The sequence below is a fragment of the Meles meles genome, chromosome 4, assembly GCF_922984935.1.
Source record: "Meles meles chromosome 4, mMelMel3.1 paternal haplotype, whole genome shotgun sequence".
NCBI lineage: Eukaryota > Metazoa > Chordata > Mammalia > Carnivora > Mustelidae > Meles > Meles meles.
In genome coordinates, this window is record NC_060069.1 from 10,942,460 (window position 1) to 10,965,108 (window position 22,649).

Below are 22,649 nucleotides of genomic sequence, written 5' to 3' on the forward strand. Positions count from 1 at the left end.
GAGTTAAGTCATGGGTCTGTTGGGAAGAATCAGTGGCGGATACATAAAACCCGGTTTGCATGAAGCCTGGCCTAAAACAGGTGTTCAAGAAATGTTAAATTATTGTTACTGTTATGATGATTAAAGTAGATGACAGCCTCTAAAAATTATATATATCATACTATATTAAACTCTTCTAAACTATGTTATAGTATAGTATAATATAGTATTAATACTATAATACAGTATAATATAGTATTAATACTATAATGTAGTATAATATAGTATTAATACTATAATATAGTATAATATAGTATTAATACTATAATATAGTATTAATATACTATATTAAACTCTTCTATACTATACTACCTTTCGTGATGCCTTAGAATATCATACAATACTGTACTACACCACACTACACTATACTACACACTATAATATATTGCCCTCCTACTCAAAGTGTAATTTGAGTACCAGCAGGATCAGCATCACCTGGGAGCTTGTTAGAATTGCAGAATCCCACCTTAACCTACGGAATCAGAATCTGCATTTCAATGAGAGCTCCAGGTGACTCAAAAGCATATTCAAGTTTGAGAAGCCCTCTTCTGCTCTACCGTGCTGTTTCAAAAAACAGTATAGAACACCAGTTAGAATGGCCAAAATTAGCAAGACAGGAAACAACGTGTGTTGGAGAGGATGTGGAGAAAGGGGAACCCTCTTACACTGTTGGTAGGAATGCAAGTTGGTGCAGTCACTTTGGAGAACAGTATGGAGATTCCTGAAGAAATTAAGAATAGAGCTTCCCTATGACCCTGCAATTGCACTGCTGGGTATTTACCCCAAAGATACAGATGTAGTGAAAAGAAAGGCCATCTGTACTCCAATGTTTATTGCAGCAATGGCTACGGTCGCCAAACTGTGGAAAGAACCAAGATGCCCTTCAATGGATGAATGGATAAGGAAGATGTGGTCCATATACACGATGGAGTATTATGCCTCCATCACAAAGGATGAATATCCAACTTTTGTAGCAACATGGACGGGACTGGAAGAGATTATGCTGAGTGAAATAAGTCAAGCAGAGAGAGTCAGTTATCATATGGTCTCACTTATTTGTGGAGCATAACAAATAACATGGAGGACATGGGGAGATGGAGAGGAGAAGGGAGTTGAGGGAAACTGGAAGGGGAGATGAACCATGAGAGACTATGGACTCTGAAAAACAACCAGAGGGTTTTGAAGGGGCGGGGGGGGTGGGAGGTTGAGGAACCAGGTGGTGGGTAATAGGGAGGGCATGTACTGCATGGAGCACTGGGTGTGATGCCAAAACAATGAACACTGTTATGCTGTAAATAAACAAATAAAAAAAAAAACAGTATAGAACAATACCTAGTATACAGACTCTAGAATAAGATGGCCTCAAGTTTAAATCTCAGCTGTGCTATTTACTTGGGCCAAATAGCCTGATTTTGCTGTGTTTTAGTTTCCCCAGCTGTAAAATAGTATCTATTTAATAAGGTTATGTGAAGATTAAGTGTTTTCATATGTGGAGGCCAATGGAATCACTCCTGGCACCAAAAAAAGACCATCTAAAGGTTAGCTATTCTGATTATAATATGATTTGCTGGAGAATCTCACTCCCTGTGGTTAAGAGGGAGAGTTGTCCATGAAGATATGTTGCAGGTCAATGGCATGTTGTAAGGCAAGTCTCGGGGGAAGAGCAGACCTAGACTGTTGGGAGGAAGAACACCTGTCTCTGGACCTTATTGTTTAGGATAAAAACTTGAGGAGATAAAATGGTGTTGAGGATGACCTCAGCCATAGGAAAGCTTCCTGGCAACAAAGTAGAGAGGTCTCTATACAAAGCCACGTAGAAAAAGACCTGTTCAAAAGAGCGCCTATGTACCTGCTATTATTCTCTGCTTCTATTTTCCTTCTGGTATGCCCAAAACTTCAGTAAATTGTGTTTACATATTCTAGTCTGGTTCTTCTATCTACAAGGAATAAACCTAAGAGTTGTAAGGATATTCTAGAGACAGAGTTCTGAGAAGGTTCAGGCCGCTGGAGTCCAGAGTGGTGACAGCCATGAAAACGATTGAAAGAAACCCTAGGGAAAGGTGAACCACAGCATCCAGAGTTCAGGCTCACTGTCCTCCCCTCAGAGTGACCCTCCCTCCCTCCTCCAGCTAGAAGGATCAGTTTCATTTTATTAATAGAGACAACAGAATTCCTGACACTTATAATGGGCTCATAGATCAAATAACAACCCTCTGTCACTCACCTTGTGGGAGGCAGACCTTAAGAAGAATTTTCTTCTCCAAGTTCTGCAGGGACTCAAAGTTCTCTTCATAGTATACTTTCTGTGGGTCATCAGTAATCTGCAAAAGCTGAGCACTTTTGGCTTCTCCCACCCCAATGGCAAAAATAATGATGTTCCTGTCCCTGAGAGCCTTGGCTGGCATGACTACATCATCCTGAGCAACCCCATCAGTGATCACAATCAAATACTGTTGAACATTGGGTCTCCCTCCTCTTGAACTGTCAAAAAAAGGCAAAGTGAAATTCAGGGCTTTCCCAGTGCGGGTGCCATCATTCATCTGCTGAACATTTGAGATGGCTCTGTGGATGTCCACCTTTGAGGAGTATTGGTCAAGCCTAAATTCTTCCCGGGGGGCTGAGCTGAACTGCAAAAGGCCAATCTGAATTTCATCAACACTAATGTCAGCTTGGTTCACCATCCTCTTCATGAATCCCTTCATCTTTTCAAAGTTTTCCGGGGAGATGGATTCCGAACCATCTATCAGGAAGATAATATCAGCTTGTCTATTCTTACAGGCTGGGGACAAAAGGGAGAACAGAACATTCACTCAGAGTCTGAAACCGATAAACTCTAAGTCCCCAGGGACAGCCCAGAGTGGCATATAGACAACAGGAAAATATTTTTAAAGGGCGTGGAAAAGGAAGTCAATGAGATATATTTTCTGTGACCCAGCACAAAGGAGTCACAGCTGATAAAGATAGAATCTAACCAGCTTACTTCATTCCAGGTCGTGGTCACTCTGTGTCCAACATTCACTTTTGGACCCCAAAGAGTCCACACTTTGAGAATGAAGCCTATCTAATTAGATTTGATACGTACACTTGGAAGGAAAGAGAGACAAAAGAAACAACGCTTACTCTCTGAGGAGCAGATGTCTTGTACCACATCTTTTTGGATGGCTTTCAAGGAATCAAACTCAGGAGTGAAAAACGTCTTGTCTTTAGCTATCTCCTTGAGCTCCATAACATTAGCATTTTTTACTCCAATAGCATAAATGATGACTCCTTCTCTCCTCAATGCCTCTGCAGCCTCAGCCACTGGGTCCTCAGATTTACCGTCTGTGATGATGATGAGGTACCAAGGCACATTGCTACGAGTGGTGTTCGCAAAGACCTGAGCCATGCTGCTCAAGGCCTCACCAGTCATGGTGCCCCCTTTCTTCAGCTGGATGTCATCAATGGCTGCCTTCAGCCCTGACACACTGGAATACTGGTTGAGGATGAAATGAATATCAATTTCATCCGAGTACTGAACAACTCCAACCCGTACTCTGTCAGGCCCAATTTGGAACCTCTTTATGGCTTCATTCATGAACGTTTTCATTTCAAGAAAATTGTCGTTGTTGGTGCTGCTAGACCCATCGACGAGGAAGTAAATATCGGCCTTCTCCATGTGGACACAGTCTAGACAATAAGAAGGAGTGACCTATTAGAACAGGGTGTGACATAGCCCGTAGCCAAAGCTGTTCATCCTGATCCCCACCCATAGGCCCTCAGCTCTCATTGTCCCCTTGAGAGCCAACAGCTTTCTACTGAAAGCACCCGTGAATCTGCCTAGGGATATTGTTTGACCAAAAGCATAACCAACTATATAGCAGGCAGGCCACAATGCCTGGGAGTGAGTTTGGAAGCACCACCAACCAATGACTGAGAGGGGAGTAGTGGATACATACCCAGATCCCTTGCCCTTTGGGTGGGTCAGCTCTGAGGCGAACTCTACGCAACCTCCCTGAGTCCCCAGCAGAACTGAGACCCAGCTGCCTACAGCAATTACCTCATTAATTCAGCCTCCGTTGGCTGCCTTCCTTTCCTTTCTCAAATCTCCACCCCCCTACCATATTCCTGGGGGGCACCTCCCAGATAAATCACTGGCATCCATATCCTTGTCGCAGAGTCTGTTTCTGGTGAACCACACTTCAGACATGAAGTAAGTAGTACTTGATATTTCTCAAATAGGAAAGTTGAGGACAAGCCAGAGTGAAATATCAGGACATATTTGAAGTTAGGAATTTTCTGAGTGTTCAATATTCCTGTGTCCCGTGCAAGTCAGCCTTCTTAAAATACAGGCAAAAGAGTATACTTTCTGAAACTTAATTAGTTTAATATAAAACTTTCTGTTTTAAATGAGCCTTACTTAAGTGAACCACTGTGTATGAAGGCTTAGACTCCAAAGGGCAAAATGGTTCTACGTTTAGATCCTTTCTCAACCACTTGATATCCAGGCTTGCCCCTTTGCGTCTCAATTTCCTAACCTGTCAAACCGCAATCTTAACACCTACTCAGTAAGATTATAGTGAGGACTAAATCAGATCATAGAAAAACAGCAGAGCTGAGTATTAAAAACGAATAAGATAACCATTGTCACGCAGCAGATTCTTAAAAAAAAAAAAAGACACATGATTTTCTTCTTGTACCACTCAGAAAATGTGGTCCAGCCTTGTGTTTCTAATCTCTAGACTCCCTTGCCCCAGGGAAGAATCAGGAGAATTTCCATGTTTCCTGACTGAATGGGAAGTGGTCTGAGGTGGCAGATGGGCTCCTGTGGTCAGGCCCTTTCACTTGGAAGGACCTTGGTCTGCATGATACATGGGACACACTTATAAAGTATTTATTGTTTATCTGAATGAAGTTCAAAGGCAACTGGACATCCTGCACTGTATCTGACAATTCTAGTCTAGCAGGGCAGATATTGGAGGGGGGTGTGACTTGGAAGGGTGTGGAAAATAGTTATCTACATCTCTGGTAGAGTGTTTGTTGAATGCTTGGAGACTCAAAGGGAAGTTATAGAAAAAGAGGGCAGAAATGCAGACCTTACCAGAAGCCATCACCCACTGATGACAGCTAGATGGCTTGCCCAAGTCTGCAAAAAAGATTATTGGGCAGGAAGAGGCATCTCTGGAGCCAGCCCAATGCAGCAGTAGTCCAAAGAGGCTCCACCGCAGCACAGGCCCTTTGCACAGTCCAAAGGATCCCAGAGCCCTAAAGAGTGCCTGGCACTATACATTCATGCCAATCTTGGCAGATGGAAATTTGAGGCAAGAGGGAAGAGAGAGAGAATAACTTCTATAGTCTGGACCCTGTTATGCATCCGTATCTATCACATATACAAAGTGCTTAGCAGAGTCTGACACAGAGCTGATAAGTAATAAATGGCAGATATTATAATCATGATCTTATAAGACATTGTAAGTCATGATCTTATGGTCATCTGGGACAGATTTCTTATAAAATTAGCCCAACATCCATTTACCTCTAACCACTCTAGATTTTGGACTGATTTTCCTGATTTCAGGTTTCATTTTAGCTGTTATGCAGTATGAGAATGAAATCAACCTCACCCCTTATGCTGTCTATGAATTAGAAAAGAGAAATGGAGGCTTCTTCTCCCCTTCTCCCCTACAAATTATAGGGAGTGGGTGGCCCAGGGAATTGAAATTCATAACGATTTTGTTTCTCATTCCCATAATAGAGAAAGGGACCAAAAATACATGCCAAAGTGAAAGATGGGAATTTATTTAGATATTTTAAATCTGTAGACCTCAGCACAAGTAATGCAAGAAATTACAAGATTATTTATTGATTGTTTAAAAAAAAAAGGCTAAGTGATTTTCCCCGAAAGATACAATCACAGTCTTGAATTTTAAGTTAATTATCTACATTTCAAGTAGTCAGCTTCTTTCTATTTCTATTCTATTTCTGATTTGAATCAGAAATATTAGCATGGGTGGACAAAAATAGACAAATGAACAGACACAAAGATACTTAGGATAGCTGGTAAATGGAAAATTAGGGGCTTAAAATTCAGGCACTTTGACTCCAAGGTGCATATACTTAACTGCTATGTTTTCTATGGTGTTTTTTGAAACCGCATACATAGCAGGAGCTCTCCTAACAAACTTCCTCTTAAGCAGCTCACCAGGTAACTGACTTCTTCCATTCCTCCAGTCACACATGAATGATGCTCCCACAATACACTGAGTGACCTCCCCATGAGAGGTCACCATGAGAGGTCCCACAGAGAAGACGTGGCTATGTGCACATTCAGGTGTCCAAGACATCAGAGGGACCCACTTTAGGGATTTACAAAATGGGGCAGAGGGGGTTGAGGACCCCCAAGGGTAACACAACACAGTTCTGCTTTACTCAGTGGAAGATGTGAAAATTAATAAAGGGAGACTTCTCTAAAATGAAGACGGGAGAGCAGAAAGGGGAACTCTCATGCCCTACCACTTGTCCATTTCAGTCTCCAACAGAAGAATCCTCAGCAGAAAAGAAACAATTATAGCCCCAACAGGAAAAGAATGAATAATGCATCCCCTATAAGAAATCAACTATCCCAGCAACTCAGCCAATGGAAAACTGCCAACACTCTGAGCTTTTGCATTTTTCTAATGGACTTTCATTCAAAACAATCCCTCCCAATTTCCTCCTTCTCATAAAATAATATTCTTCTCCTTTGTTTGTTGGACTTGCCTACTGTTTTTGCTATAGCTTGCCTGTCCCGAATCGCAGTTCTCTGCCATTCCCAAATAAACCCATTTTTACTGGTGAAGTAACTGACTGTTTTATTTGTAAAGTCAACAAAGAATAAGCCTACCAAGAATAATGTGGGTTTATGCTCAGCCTATGTATGGCAGTTTTGTTACTACAATTACACAACAAATCAAATACTGTACAAATCAATAGGATATGAGTGTGAATAAAAGAGATTTATTATGTCTATGAAAACCAGGTTAACTGCTTCGACAAGACCCAATAAAAGCAAATTGTTTTAAAGGAAATTGTTGGTGTACCAGATAGTGCTACAAAAACTGAATTTTTGAGACTATCAAAAATTAGGATTCTATACTCAGATTGTTTCAAAAGTGGCTAAGTTTTCTTCCCACTCTAAAGAAATTAGAAATTAGGGGCACCTGGGTGGCTCAGTTGGTTGAGCCTCTCTGCCTTCGGCTCAGGTCCAGATCTCAGGGTCCTGGGATCAAGCCCCACATCAGGCTCTCTGTTCAGCAGGGAGCCTGCTTCCCCCATTCTCTCTGCCTGCCTCTCTGCCTACTTGTGATCTCTCTCTGTCAAACAAATAAATAAAATCTTTTAAAAAATAAAGAAACTAAGAATTACACAAACTATACTGTTGGATGTTTGATGAAGAAAACATACAGAAATCCAATCAGCAGGGCTCATTTTCTTTTTTTTTTTTTTTTTAGATTTTTATTATTTATTTATTTGACAGATAGAGATCACAAGTAGGGAGAGACGCAGGCATAGAGAGAGAGAGAGAGGAGGAAGCAGGCTCCCCGCCAAGCAGAGAGCCCGATGCGGGGCTCGATCCCAGGACGCTGGGATCATGACCTGAGCGAAAGGCAGAGGCTTAACCCACTGAGCCACCCAGGCGCCCAGCAGGGCTCATTTTCAAAGAAGCCTTGGCTCTACACAAAAGACGCAAATTAATGTTCATTTACATTTTAAGTTAAATTTTTTTAATTTCAAGAATGTTCTTATCTTTTTAGAAATAATGTTCTACTTCAAGAAAGTTAAGATTTAGTAAATACATACTTACATCCCTAAGGCTTCTACTACATATGTAATATGTAAAATTACATATTACATATATTTTCATCAAACTGATAAAAAAGGGGCACCTGGGTGTCTTAGTGGATTAAGCGTCTGCCTTCAGCTCAGGTCATGATCTCAGGGCCCTGAGACTGAGTCCCACACAGGGCTCCTTGCTCAGCAGAAAGTCTGCTTCTCAGGCGCCTGGGTGGCTCAGTCATTAATGATCTCAGGGTCCAGGATCAAGCCCCGCATCGGGCTCCCTGCCCAGCAGGGAACCTGCTTCTCCCTCTTCCTCTGCCCCTGCCCTTGCCGTAGTCTCTCTCTGTCTCTCTCTGTCTCTCTCTGTCATACCCGTCTTCCTCTCTTTCTCTCTCTCTCTCTCTCAAATAAATAAATAAATAAATAAAATCTTTTTAAAATTTTTTTAAAAAAGAAAAGAAAGTCTGCTTTTCACTCTCCCTCTGCCTGCCACTCCCCTTGCTTGTGTTCTCTCTGTGTCCAACAAATAAATAAAATCCTTTTTAAAATAAAAATAAATTTTAAAAACAAATAAAATGGATGAAGGCTAAAATAGGATGAGGGAGGAATATTCACTTTTTACTTCATATTCCTTTGCTCTGTTTGGAATCAAAACAAAAATAAGTTTTGTGGGGGATTTTTTAAAGATTTTATTTATTTATTTGACAGAGAGAAAAACACAAAAGAGGGAACACAAGCAGGGAAAGTAGCAGAGGGAGAAGCAGGCTTCCCACTGAACAGGGAGCCCAATGCTGGGCTTGGTCCCAGTACCCTGGGATCATGGCCTGAGCTGAACGCAGACACTTTACTAATTGAGCCACCTAGGCCCCTCCTGTGTTCTTGTTTTTTAATAAATTCACTCCAAAATCTTTCCTTTGTTGAGGAGTAGAGGAGGCAGGTATGAGGAACAAGCAGAGTAAAGATATTTAAAAAAAAAAAAAAGATCAAATTTGGAAAATGTTCTCCTACCTTCTTGTGGATCTTGGCCCATCCCAGAAATGGAAACCCTTCTGCCCACAGTCTCAGGGCAGAGCTGGTTCTTAATCTTGTTTCCCACAACAGAGAGCTGCAGAAAGGATTCCAGCAAGATGACATGCTTCCAAGGAGGATATGATGCTATAGTCACCAGGTCCTTACTCTCTGAGGCAAGGTGAGTGCCCACCCCGTAGATGATAACCCCTGCCTTACGGAGGAGTGAAGCTGGCTTGGACAACTCATCTTGGGAGAAGCCTTCTGTGATGACCACCGCCATCTGCTGCACACCATGCTTGGACCGCCTGCCCTTTTCCTCAATGAAAACCTGATTCCTTAGGAACTCCAAAGCAGCTCCAGTCTGGGTCCTTCCACTTCTTCTCCGGTAGGTTAATTTGTCCAAATACTCCAAGATTTGGGCTGAATTCTGAAATGCATCCAGGGAAAACTCCAGTCGTGGTTTCTCACTGTAAAAGACCAAGCCAATTCTCACACCATCTGGATGAATGTGTAGAGAGCTGAGAGTGGTCTTTAAGAAGTTGACAACTTGTTGGAAATTTGATTGCCTGTCCCAACTGAATTCCTCAATGAGAAAGACCAAATCAGTGGGGATAACTGTCGGACATGCTATAAACGAAAACAGAAAGAAGGGCTTTAGCATGAGAACAGAGTAATAAAGACAATATACTCATTTGGTATCATGTTATATTTTTATGTTGTATTATGCTATCTTTTCATATACTGTAATAATATATTTAGTATTACAAACTCTAAAAGTATATCATACTAATTTATATGAATGGGTTTTAGAATTTAGTGGAAGTCTTTCTGAGCAGTATTTGGCATGATGGTCAAAGAACATCACAGGTTTCGTACTTATCACAGAATTTTTCACTGGCGAGAGTACTCACATCACTTGCAAAACATGTAAATATCTGAATATCCACAAGAAGTGCTTTAAGATCATTTTTCAATTAATCAATGTCCATTAGAAGCATCAGAGCCTGCCTCGACGAGTTTTTTTTTTCCCCTTCATTTTTCTAGTTTCAGGAAACACTGAATCAAATTCTCTATTATAGGCCTAAAACCTCCTTGACTTAACTTTTCCTCTCAGTACAGATTCAAGTAAGAGGTTGTGACTATTAACTTGAGCACCTTTCTCTGATAAATCTCATGTCACTTCAACAGAGGCAACATGAAATGTTGCATCGCCTACGAAAAGTCTTTGTCCACAAACTGGGCTAACTGGCTTTTTCATTCTGCTATAAAAGAGCCTTTGCTTGAACCTACCTCAAATGGGAGCATGGAGCTGTATCTACCTAAACTCCCTTCCAAGAGGAGTGCAGACTCTCCCTCCAAATTTAAGATTTTCCCTGCCTAACGCAGGGACACCCACTGTGTCCACATACATATGAGAACAGAAACCTCCCTAACACAGAACCAAAATCACCCATGCAAAAGGCTGAAGACAAGGTATAGAGAGCGGAGTCCTGTTAAATAACGTTTAGAGAGACAACAATCACCTTTTGACTCACCTTTGGCCTCTCAAGGTCCTGTGATTTCCCTTTTTTATAAAGACGCTCAAATAATCCTAGATTTAAAGAGTGTTGCCCCCTGATTTTTCCAAGTTTAAAACATGTTCTATAGAAACTCCAGAGGATCTCTGACTTCTCCCTTCCTTCATCTGCTGGTACCAAGTGCTATTACAGTTGACCCTTGACCAACATGGGTTTGCCCTATGATGGTCCTCTTATACACATGGGTTTTCTTTTTAAAAGTTGGCACCAAAAGCCACAAGGCATTTATTTACAACTGCCCACCCAAGTCTCTAGAGACACAATCAAAGGTACCTACTAGCTTCTGAGTATGAGGGAGGCCCACCAAGGCTGTCAGCAGCCCCTGGGGCCCTGGGACTCGGTAGGGCTGCAGGTTGCCCTCTGTGGGAGGTTGGGTAAAGTGCCAAGGTTGGGGCAGGAGGCTGGGCTGAAGCAGAGGAACATGCCCAGAGGTCAGGGACGGCACTGGGCAGGAAACCCTGAGCTCCTGGTGTACCCACACCTCCTACTTGGCTCTGCACTCACCAGGGTCTCAGACAGACCCCTTTCCATTGTGGCGTCCCTTCCCTCCACCTTCCAGAAGCCAGTGCACTCATGGTGGGCCACATCTGCCCATGGCCACAGGCTAGTGCTACAGCCCCAGGCCAATGGGGCAGCTATACTACACCTCAAGATTACTGCCACCAGCCACAGGCCCACCTGGTAGCTGCCTCCACTAACTGGAAACCACCAGGCCATAGGACATCGCCATCTCCATGCCAAGCCTAACCTGTGCAGCCCTGGCTCAGCCTGCCTGTATGCGAATTTGTTGCAATAAATGTATGTATAATACTATAAAAGTATTTTCTCATCGTTATGATTTTCTTAATAGCATTTTTCTCTTCTCTGGCTTACTTTATTGAAGAATGCAGTATATGATACATATAACACACAAAAATGTGTTAATCCACTGTTTAGGCTATCCGTAAGCTTTCTGATCAACAGTATGCTATTAGTAGTTATGTTTGGCGGATGTCAAAATTTATATGGAGATTTTCAGCTGTGGGGGTGGGGTAAGGGCCCCTAACTCCTGAGTTGTTCAAGGGTCAACTGTATTCTACTTTCAAGTTGTGTTCAAGATTCATTCCTTTGGGGCGCCTGGGTGGCTCAGTGGGTTAAGCCGCTGCCTTCGGCTCAGGTCATGATCTCGGGGTCCTGGGATCGAGTCCCGCATCAGGCTCTCTGCTCAGCAGGGAGCCTGCTTCCCTCTCTCTCTCTCTCTCTGCCTGCCTCTCTACTTGTGATCTCTCTCTGTCAAATAAATTTAAAAAAAAAAAAAGATTCATTCCTTTTCCTCATTATCAGAGCCAGCATTGGTCTTGACCCAGGTAGCTCCTCCGTATGTGGATAGATGACAGCTCAGCCTTACAGTCTTTCTGAGTCTGAGGTGTCATGTGGAACTCAGCCTGCCTCTTGAAGCCTTTCTATAAGACCATTTCGGTCATGTTATTTTTTCTGCCTAAAAGCCTACAGTTACTTCCCAGGGCCTTTAGGACCCTTGGGGTCCATCCTACCTCATCAGTCTCATCTCTCACTACCTCTCATTACCTCTCACTACCCTCCCCCTCCTCCAATTGGCTCCATTTTTTTCATTTTCTTCTGCATTTATCCAGCCTATTTCCACTTCCACTTTCCACTTACTGAAGGTCTTCCCCTTACCAAGAAGGCTCTTCCCTTTTCCCTATATATTAAGACCATACCCATTATTGATGGACCAACACAATTCTGCCCAGGTCAGATTCTCCATTGCCCACCCCGCTTCTATTCTACTTCTAATTAATGTAATGTCTTTAAGGTGCTTCTTAGTTCCTTATTATCTGTGCTTGGATTTTCCTCATCTTGTCTCACATGTGTTGGTCTCTCTGACATAAAATGCAAAGGGCTTTCAAGCTCTACATGTTGAGAGGTCTGGGTAGAGCTCTGATAATTCAGAGAAAGAAGGAATTTATCGTTTCTGTTGTGAGGATCAACCAGAAGCTCTGCCAAGAAGATAACAACTAAAGGATGAAGTTTTGCCTGTGGGCATCTAGGCGGGTGGTCCAATGCATTCAAGGACAGAGACAGTGGTGGGAAATATGGCACATATATAGCAAACAGTGAGTAGTTCAGCTTGGCTAATGGTTAGAACATATAAAGGGACTTAACCGGAGATAAGGTTCAATGGTTCTCATCCCCGGGGGACATTTTGAAATATCTGAGAATGTTTTGAATTGTCATTGGAGATGCTATTGGCAGGGACCAGGAATGCTAGACCTCTGACAGTGCACAGTACAGTCCTACACTATGAATGTCTCCCTCAAAATATTAATAACCTCCCTTGAGCATTTTGAACACCAGCTTCTCTGGGGAGAAGTCTGAATTCTCCTTCTCCTAGAAAAGGCATATGGTAATTTGAATTATTGTTCAGAGATATTAACTCCCTACATCTCACTTCCATGGGAGAAATATACTTTCTTATTCCATTGATGATGACATGACTATATGACTTGCTTGGCCAATGGGATGTTAGCAGATGATGAAGCAGAGGTTTTAAAAGTGCTTATGTAATTAGGTTTTCTCTCTTGCACGCCTGGAGTTACCATGGGAATAATATGCCCAGACTAGCCTAGTAATTACAGGAGGAAGATGAGAGCTATGGAGCAGAGCCAAATGTAGATCAATCAATCCTCAGTCAAATCTCAAATCTGTGAAAAAGCCCAGGGAAGATCAGCAAAGCCACTCAGTTGAGCCCAACAAAGATCAGTTGATCCCCAGCAGATCAGCAAAAATAAATGATTCTTTTCGGCCACTGACTTTTTGGATGGCTTCTTCCGCAGCCTCGCTGTGATCGTAGTTAACTAATACATGGTATGTGCCTGAGGAAACCCCATGCTGCCTCCTCTTCCCCATCTGCTGGTGCTGGTATCCCAGTACTGAGGAATCCAGAATTCTCCCCTTCTCTGCTCTTCCCCAGTGTTTCTTTTTTTCCTCCCCCAGCCCCCACAGAGTTTCTGAGACCTCCCAGTGGCTGACACATGTAGGGACCAAATCTTACCTATTACAGGCTCCTTCTCAGATGCAATCCCAAACCCAGGCTGCCTGGTGCCTTGGATCACCACACCCACATCCTGCATCAACTGTCTGACTCCATCTTGTCCTTCCATCTCATATACAAGGGGTGGAGTTGCCATCCCCTCCAGTTCTCTCCTATTGAAGTCCTGGACACCCACAGACATGACTTTCACGCCTTTCTCCCTCAATTTCTGTGAGGCATCCCAGACCTCATCCTCAGATTTGCCTGAAGTCATGACCACTGCATACTGGGGAACACCCTGGAGAAACCGGCTTCCCGCTGCCTCCTGGAAGAAGATCTGATGAAGGTATCGCAGGGCTTTGCCTGTCCTTCTGGAGCCACCTTGGGGCAAAAAGTGGTCACGGATGTGAGCAGTCATCTCATCCCGGGTCTGGTAGGTATTGAGCAAAAATTCGGTATGACCTTGACCACCATACTGAGCCAGCCCAATCTGGTACTTGTTCCTGCCAACATCCAGGAGGTCAACCACTCTGGAGATGAAATTCTGCATCCACTGGAAACTGGCCCGTGATGTGCCCTGTGAGGTGTCGGCAAGAAAGACCACATCTGCATAAACCTGGGAGAATTCTGGAATTAAAGAGAGGAGGAAGAAGGCAAAGACATAGAAGAGAAAGTTAAATCAAATCAAGATCTCATGAAAACTGAATACAAGGGTGCAGGAAATATAAGAGGGAGAGGTACTGTATTTATGTAAAAATGTACATATTCTACTTCAACTCCTCAGTGTGAGCCTTTCACAAGACTCTCTCCCTCTTGTACCCTGCTGCCTTTGTTGTCTGTTTTATTACACTAAAGCACCTCTTGCCTACTCTTCTTCCACCAATGGAAGAGGCAAGGGAAATGGACATCTATGGAGGAGTTACTTTGTGCTAGCAATTTTTATACTCATTTGATTTAGTCTCCAGGAACCATCCTACTAGGCAAGTGTTATTATCTTCACTGTACAGATGAGAACATTGATATGAAGAAGTAAAGCTTCTCGTCCCCACTCACCTAACTAGAAAGTGGCACAGGCAGGATCAAGAACATAGGTCTTCTGGACTTCCTCTGGACAACATGGCAAGACGTCCTTTTCTACCCATGAAAACTGCGCTCATTGTTCAACCCCCAGCTCTGAGGTTCCTTCACCTAGGAAGTCCCCCCAGGTTCTCCAGTGATGGCAGCCAGCTCATTCTCCTGCCCTCCCGCTACACTCAGTGTGTCCTGGCTCATGCTGTATTTAGGTGTCCTGGTCAGAATATTAGGCTTTGACACCCCTTCTTACCTCTAATCTTACCCTCCACTGTGGAGCACAAAGTCTGAAGAATGCTTCCTGAGAAATCCTGAAGGGTGTTAAAGTTTTCGATGTTGAAGAGATACTTCCCAAATGGCTCACTAGCTATTTTTTCCAATTCCTGGACATCCTGAACATTGACCCCTACCACATACACAACTACTCCATCTTCTTTTAATTTGGTGGCTGCCTCCTGGACTTCATCATTTGACTCCCCATCTGTCACCAGGATAACTATCTGAGGAACCCCGTCCTTGGCCCGGCTGCCAGCTGCTTCAGTCAAATAGTGTATCCTGATAAACTCCAGGGCACTTCCTGTGTTTGTGTCTCCTGTACGGTAGGGAAGATTCTGGATCTGCTCGAGGACCACACGCTTCAGAGGGTACTGGTTCAGCTGAAAGGCTGGGTAGATGTTGTCATTATACTGAGCAAGTCCCACTCGGACCTGGTCACTGGTGAGGTCAAGCCCCAAAACCACAGAATAAAGGAAGTTCTTCACTTTCTGGAAGTTCTGGGGTCCAATGCTGGTTGAGCTGTCTACTAGGAAGACAATGTCTGCTAGGACTGCCTCTCTGCAAGCTGCAAGAAAGAAGACAAAAGTCTTGGAGTCACTCAAAATGCTTCAAACTAATGGTGCAGAATGGTATACAGAAAGGAGAGTCGGGCCAATCAGACTATACTCTGTGGCCTTTAGACACCCTAAATGACAGTGCTCAGAGAAGTAACAACATTCCCTGTGCCTTTCATTCCCTCAACTCCATCATCTCTCGAGGGTTCTGTCTTGTTCTACTGATAATGTCCAATCTTGGAACTCACTTGGACATCCCCTGAATCTCATAAAGAAGAAAACCCCTTCTATAAATGTAGCAGTATGCTGAGAAAGGGGTTGTCCTCTTTCCAGTGATAATAAACTTCATCTCTACAAGTGTGCTGGTACCAACAGGTCAGAAAGCTGGAATGTGTCCTGTGTTTCATTTTACACATCATTGTAGCTCCACCACTTAGAGCCCGGTGATCTATTTATCAACCACCTTTCAAAGACTCAGTTTTCTTCTCTGCAGCACTGAAAACTTTATACCAGCCCTCACACTCTCAAAGCGTTGTTTTGAGGATAAAATAAGATAATCTACTGTAGCCAACATTATTTGTGCTCTGCCTAGGTTCTTTTGAATCCCTTTTCACCATTTCTGTACACTGTTCATTGGAGGCCTTCCCTTCAGCTGCTGGAGCTGCTTTGCCTACTATATATGAAAGCCTAGCTGAAGCATAATTTATATTTCTGAGTTCTCCTGTAGAGTCAAGCTAAAACTACCCTCTGATTGCCTGAGATTACATTCTTCCTTTCTTTCCTCTATTTCTCTGTCTTGCACCCCCCACATCCTTACCAATCTCTTGGGAGCTCTTCCATAATAAATAATGTATATCCAAATCCCTGCCTTAAGCTCTGCTTCTGGGGAATGCAATCTACAACACATGTCCTATTGGAATGGATCTGGTCTTAAAAACCTGGGACCAAATCCTAGCTGTGCCATCCAGTTATGTTACCTTTGCCCTCAGTTTCCTCACTGAAAAAATGCAAATAATAATACCAGTTGCCTCACATATCTATGTAAAAGTAAATACTAATTACCCTACATATCATACACATCCCCACGGGTCTAACAAAGAATCACCTTGCATATGTATCTATCAGTCAGAGGGGCAATGTAAACAAGTTTGGCAAACAGTATAGTACCAAGCAAATGGTATTTAGTATTCCTAGGTATTTAAAACCTTTTTGTAAACCCTACAGTGATTCACAAAAACAAGGTATATGATTTGGCTGTACAAATGCAATACTACCACCACACACCGGCAGCATCAAATGGGTAAAAAGCTTCAACACTTCTTCCAATTTACCTACCTTATGTAGAAATGCCAAAATAATGAATAAGTGATGAAGGCTCTATCCTCTTATGCATTTTGATGAAAACCACCAGCAAGCTTCTCTTCCTCTGCTCAAAGTTCCTTGCTTTCTCATAGAATTAAGTAATAAACTCCTAAAGGATTTCTGCAAGTCTCTACCCCATCACCACCAACAGAAGTACAAAGCTAATGACAGATCATCATGGCTAATGGCCATAATGCTATCACTTCTGATGGGCTGAACACTAGGATAAGCACCCGACTTGCATAATTTTATTTAATGACTTCAACAACTCTCTGAGGCAGGTATTACCATCCTAGGAAGAAAATTCAGATTCAGGGAGATAAAGTAACTTGTTCGAATTGACACCGTTAAAAAGTGGAGGAGTGGGGGGCGCCTGGGTGGCTCAGTGGGTTAAAGCTTCTGCCTTCCACTCAGGTCATGATCCCAGGGTCCTGGGATCGAGTCCCACATCGGGCTCTCTGCTCAGGGGGGAGGCTGCTTCCCTTCTCTCTGCTGGCCTCTCTGCCTACTTAGGATCTTTCTGTCAAATAAATAAATAAAAATCTCTTTTTTTAATATTTTATTTATTTATTTGACAGACAGAGATCACAAGTAGGCAGAGAGGCAGGCAGAGAGAGAGGGAGAAACAGGCTCCCCACTGAGCAGAGAGCCCGATGCGGGGCTCCATCCCAGGACCCTGAGATCATGACCTGAGTCGAAGGCAGAGGCTTAAACCACTGAGCCACCCAGGCGCCCCAATAAAAATCTTTTTTTAAAAAGTTGCTAAGTCTCTGGTCAATGATTGGAGAGGAACTTTGAGTGCAGATAGTTTAGTGAGATTGTAATATTAAAATTCAACATACACATATATGGAAAATAAGGACAGTGGGAGAGATGAAGAAGAGATAAAGCTTTGAGTCCTGTGACTTCTAGATCAGAAACAAGAAGGGGAAATTCTCTGTACCTGGAAAGATGTCATCAGCAGGTTGAGCTGCCTTTGCCAAAGTATCGCACAGCTGTTGCCGCAGCTTCTGAGCGTGACTGCCCAGATCAGAGAATTTGGGAACAAAAGAAGCAAACTTCTCCTTGGGACTGCTCGCAATCTCCTTGAGCTCCGCCAAAACTGCATCTTTGACACCAACGGTAAAAATGTGGACACCGGCCCTCTTCAGGGCCTCGGCGGCTTCCCGCACATGGTCCTCAGCGGGGCTGCTGCTGATCACCACGGCCACCTGAGGCACGCCCTGGGTTGCCCGGCTCCCTGCTGTTGTCTGGAAGTGCTCATCTAGAAGGACTTGCAGGGCCAGGCCCAACCTGCGGCCCCCAGGCCTAAATTGAAACCTCTGAATTTGATTCAACACACTGTTTTTGCGGGGGTAAGAGGAAAGTAGGAATTCGGAATGGAGCTGGTCGCCGTACTGAGCCAGCCCCACGCGGACGGACTCTTTGCTGACATTGAAGCTGTTTACCATGATGTACAAGAAGTTCCGCACGCTGCGGGTATGTTGGGGGTTGATGTTGGCGTCCACTAGAAACACGACATCTCCCACGGATGCCTCCCTGCAGACTGGGAAAGAGAGTCAGTTCAAGATAAAGCAGCATAAAATTGACAGTTGCTGGCTGTGACTCTATCTCTCCCCACTTGTTGCCTTCACAGCCCACAGATCTGCCTGCACAACTATTTGACAATAGCTAATATGCACAGCCTAAGCACAGTCATCTTCCTTTGACTCCTCCTGGCCACCATCTACCCTTGTTCACCAGCCACTCTGTTTCATTCCAACAGATATCTAATCCCTTCAGTGAGATCCCTGACTATGGCCCTCCACCTATCCCTTAAATTCAATAAAAGAAAATACTTTCGCCCAGTAGAGGATGTGTTGGTGCCCCACCTAGATCTTTGCAGGCTGGCACACCTGTGCCCCAGCTGCTTCAAGTGCTACAGTTAACTGCTCCCCTCTGACACTTTGTCTAGAGACCTGTCCGTGGCTATAGTGAGCAGAGCAACCACATCTGGAGACACCTGGAAATTTATACCATCTTGGTGGCCAATGGTCGATCATATGGTGTCACAAGCACCTGGCCGCCTTGCCTTGACTGAAACAACTCTGGTGCCGTTTATGTTCCAGCATTTTCCATGGCTCAGGCCAAGGCTGGATATTACCTGGGGCTATGTCCTTGCTTGACTTCTTCACCCCCAGCCTATCTCACTTCTCTTATTCCCTTACAGGTTGTTCTAAAGAGTATTCCCTCACAATAACATGTTCACCAAATCCTTTCCTCAGGCTCTGCATCTAGAGAACCTGATCTAAGACCTCTGCTTTTTAGCTTTGACCCCTGGCATTCCTTAGCTACCACCAGCCCCTTTCAGTTTTATCTTCTGGCATTACCATAAGTGTGGCTACCATTTGTCCATTGGCTCCCTGAACTCAAGCCTGCACTGTACCAACCATGTCTCCCAAACCCAGTTCTAACCCCGGAAACCACAACCCCAACAATGACCAGAGTGAGTGTCACTCCAGCTGGGCCCACCCTGGCCTCCAGCATGGAAGGGATCAGACACCAGGTGGCTGCAGGACTGGGGCCAAGAGCTCATCTTTCTGCTTCTCAGATTGCATCTCTCTATGATAAGGGTTTGACCAGATGACCTGTCTCTTCCAACTCAAACATTGCATTGCTGTGGCAAGAAGTAAATGCATGGATTGAACACTGTGCTTGTGGGCACCGAAAGAAGGGAAGAGGTGATTATGATCTCCCTGTTCATCAGTAACTGGCATGACTTTCCCCCACACTTGGCAACATGATTGTCCATGATGATGATAGGAGAACCCATGAATCAGTGATGAGAGAGAAGAGCAACAAAACAGAAACTAGCTGAAGAGGATGTTAGTTTCAAGTGGTTCAACAACCAGCAGATGATTATCCCATGCTGATTAAATACATCTTGTATTTGATCTTGTGTCTGGAGGGTTAAAATACTGGCTGGAACTGGCCCTGCACATACTGTCCCCTCTCCACTTGGCTCTCCATGGTCCAGTCTCCTTAGTCCAAGTTCTCACAGCTGCCATGTGGCCCCTACATGCTCTTCCATCTGCTGAGTTTCTTTCTCTCTCTTTTTTTTTTTGATAAATTCTCATAGAATCGTGTTCATTTTTCCCATTTTTTAATGTAACATTCATCAATGTGCTTATTCAACTAATAGCAATCTCCCCAACTAGACAGTGGGCTCCATGCAAACTGATACCCAATCTTTTGTTTGCTTGTCCATCACTCGGGTGTCTAGCATAATGTAGTCACCCAAAAAAATATTCAAGGAAGGAAATATTTGGGAAAGAGGGGAAGAGAGAGGGAGGGACAAGGGGAGAAGATATCACTTATAAGAATGGAAATATTGAACATTAATGAAACCAAATAAGGGAATCAGAAAATTTTAGAGCTAGAAAGAATCCTATGAGATTATATAATACAATACCATAGCCACTAGGTACATGTGGTGACTGAGCATTTGGAATGTAGCTAGCCCAAATGAGAAAATAAATTTAAATTTTTACTGAATTTTAATCTAATTTAAATAGTCACATGTGGCTAATGGCCACCGTATTGAAAAATGCAGGTATAGGGATGCCTGGATGGCTCAGTCTGTTAAGCGTCTGCCTTTAGCTCAGGTCGTGATCCCAGGGTCCTGGGATCAAGTCCCACCCACATTGGCCTCCCTGCTCAGCAGGTAGTCTGCTTCTCCCTCTCCAACCCCCTCTCCACTCCCCTCCCTGCTTGTGCTCTCTCACTCTCTCCCTAATATATAAATAACGTTTTTTTTTTAAATGAAAAATGCAAGTGTAGAAGAATGAATCCAGTTTGTCCATCTCACAGATAAGGACAATAAGACCTAGAAAGGCAAATGACTCACATAAATCAGTTAGAACAGACCAGTTAGAAACCAGGTCTCCTGAAATCCAGGACTGCCATAAAGAAGATTAAATTAAAAGTCTATATTATAGAAAGGCAAAGACCCTATAAGAGTTTAGGAAGAAAAGGGCTGACAAAGAGTGGTGTGCTCCAGGGACACTAAATCACTTTAAGTTTCCAGAGTCCCACTTCTCAGAAGTTTGCTTAATCTTAGTCATAAAGCCAAGTGGAATCATGATTATTGAAAAGGTAGATGGACCTTTAAGCGTTATTTCCCTTTGGCTCTCCAGAATACCATGCCATTGAGAGGAGAGAATTCGGTGAGTGCTGTAGGAATGACTGAGTGTTTTGTCCCCTTTACATCTCTTTCAGAGGAGATAAACACAGACATGAGAGTGTTGCCCTGATCTTCCCAATCAGGAGAAAATTCACAGTTGTGGAACGGTTTTCCAGGCAAATAAGTATGGGTTCCAGACGTGCACCTGGAGAGATGTATTGCATTTTTATACATTGTTCTTTTTCTGAACCCCTCCACCAGCCCTTTGTCATTTTAAAAGGTATTTGAAACATGCAGAGACAGACTGTCACAGCTTCTGTTCCCAAAAGCGGGGGGTCAGAACTGGAGGGAAAATTTAGAGAGCTTCATGTGTTGGTTTTTCCCCCCCAACAAATAACAGTCTGTGTAATTATATATAAATATTTAAACCTCAGTATTGTCTCAGTGGGGCTTCAGCCTACTCAAACAATCTTTTCTTCCTGAGACTTTCATCGTGAAAAGTCACAACAATCTGTTAAAATGACTGCAAAAAAAAAAAAAATACAAAGGTGTCACTGGCATTTAGTGAAGCGATCCATCTTGCGATGACAATTACCTCTCAGAACAGCTCTGCCAAAGTAGACAAAGCGAAATGCAGAGTCAAGGGAATAGGCTTGTGTTTACAAAAGCACTTGAGAGCCTGGTAATGCATTCAGAAGTATACCATTTTTTAATAGCTATTTTTTTTTTTTTGTCATTTGAGGCTTAGCTTTGAAAAAAAAAAAAAATCATGTGCCCACTGTTCCCTAAGAGCTTCTAGAAAGCTCTCCTGAAAAGAAGCATTTCCCTTCCATTGATTATAAAGCTTCTGTACTTTTTCTTTTAAGACAGTCACTACCGTAGGTCCCCAGCAAGGTCATCATTTTTAGCTTAGAGAATCCAATGCATTACCAATTCTCTGTGACTTGATGAAGCCAAAACTAGCTGCAAGAAAGATGAACTCCCAAAACGCCTTCCAAGTCTCCATTCTGGATATGGACCTAGGGAGAAAAAAAAAAAAAAAAAGAAGAAAAAAAACCTCATAATTAAAATTCTGTCTTCATATGTTTAAAATGAGTGCATCATGTCATATGTTAATTATATCTCAAAAAGTTGAATTTTAAGAAAATATATATAGAAACATGTCTTTCCCCAGACTAATGGAAACTTGATAAAAAATAAATAAATAAATAAAGGGCTTGTTGCTACATTGTTTCAATTATGCAAGGAAGATGGTCTTGCTGACCCAGCTCAGGAAGAGTTTTGTAAACACCTGGCATGAATACCTCAGACTTCACTGTTTAAAGTTGTCCAGATATGACCTGAAAAGTCTGAAACATGGGAAATGGGTAGAATTTCTGTCTCACACACTGAATTCATTCAGTGGAACATAAACATTTCTGGATGATTTTGTTTGTATTTGTGTACAAGCATTGGATGACCTTATAAATATTTGTGGCATGCAGAAATATTCAAATATCTCAGGAGCACATTGGCCTGATAAAATCAAGATAGCCTGGAAGTATTTTATATGTTCCCAGAAGAAGCTGAATATCAGACTTGAATTCATTTCTGAAGGCCTCCGTGAAAATTATCCAGTCCCAGTTCCATTTGTTTTTTTTGACTCTAAAGAAGTCCACGTGTTTAAAAATAAGAAATTCACATTGAATGAGGTTTCCAAACGGAACAGGGAACACCTTCTCTTTATATTCTCAGCCAGCCATCCTCAGCATCCTCAGGGAGCTGAAAGTAAG

At 43.0% G+C, this 22,649-nt stretch overlaps 1 protein-coding gene across 4 annotated transcripts in view; it reads right to left on the reverse strand.

Moving 5' to 3' along the window:
• The window catches only part of LOC123940833 (collagen alpha-4(VI) chain-like), a 115,447-nt gene that overhangs the window by 82,777 nt on the left and 10,021 nt on the right, over positions 1–22,649 (reverse strand). For 3 of the 4 annotated variants that reach the window (XM_046003740.1, XM_046003741.1, XM_046003742.1), the window contains 7 exons: positions 21,808–21,896; positions 17,659–18,261; positions 14,777–15,364; positions 13,474–14,079; positions 8,842–9,471; positions 3,160–3,705; positions 2,264–2,818 (listed from right to left, as the gene is read on the reverse strand). In XM_046003740.1, coding sequence (XP_045859696.1) covers positions 2,264–2,818; positions 3,160–3,705; positions 8,842–9,471; positions 13,474–14,079; positions 14,777–15,364; positions 17,659–18,261; positions 21,808–21,883 — 3,604 coding nt within the window. In that variant the 5' untranslated portion in view covers positions 21,884–21,896. The remainder of the gene's footprint in view (positions 1–2,263; positions 2,819–3,159; positions 3,706–8,841; positions 9,472–13,473; positions 14,080–14,776; positions 15,365–17,658; positions 18,262–21,807; positions 21,897–22,649) is intronic. The other variant, XM_046003743.1, reaches the window with a different exon arrangement.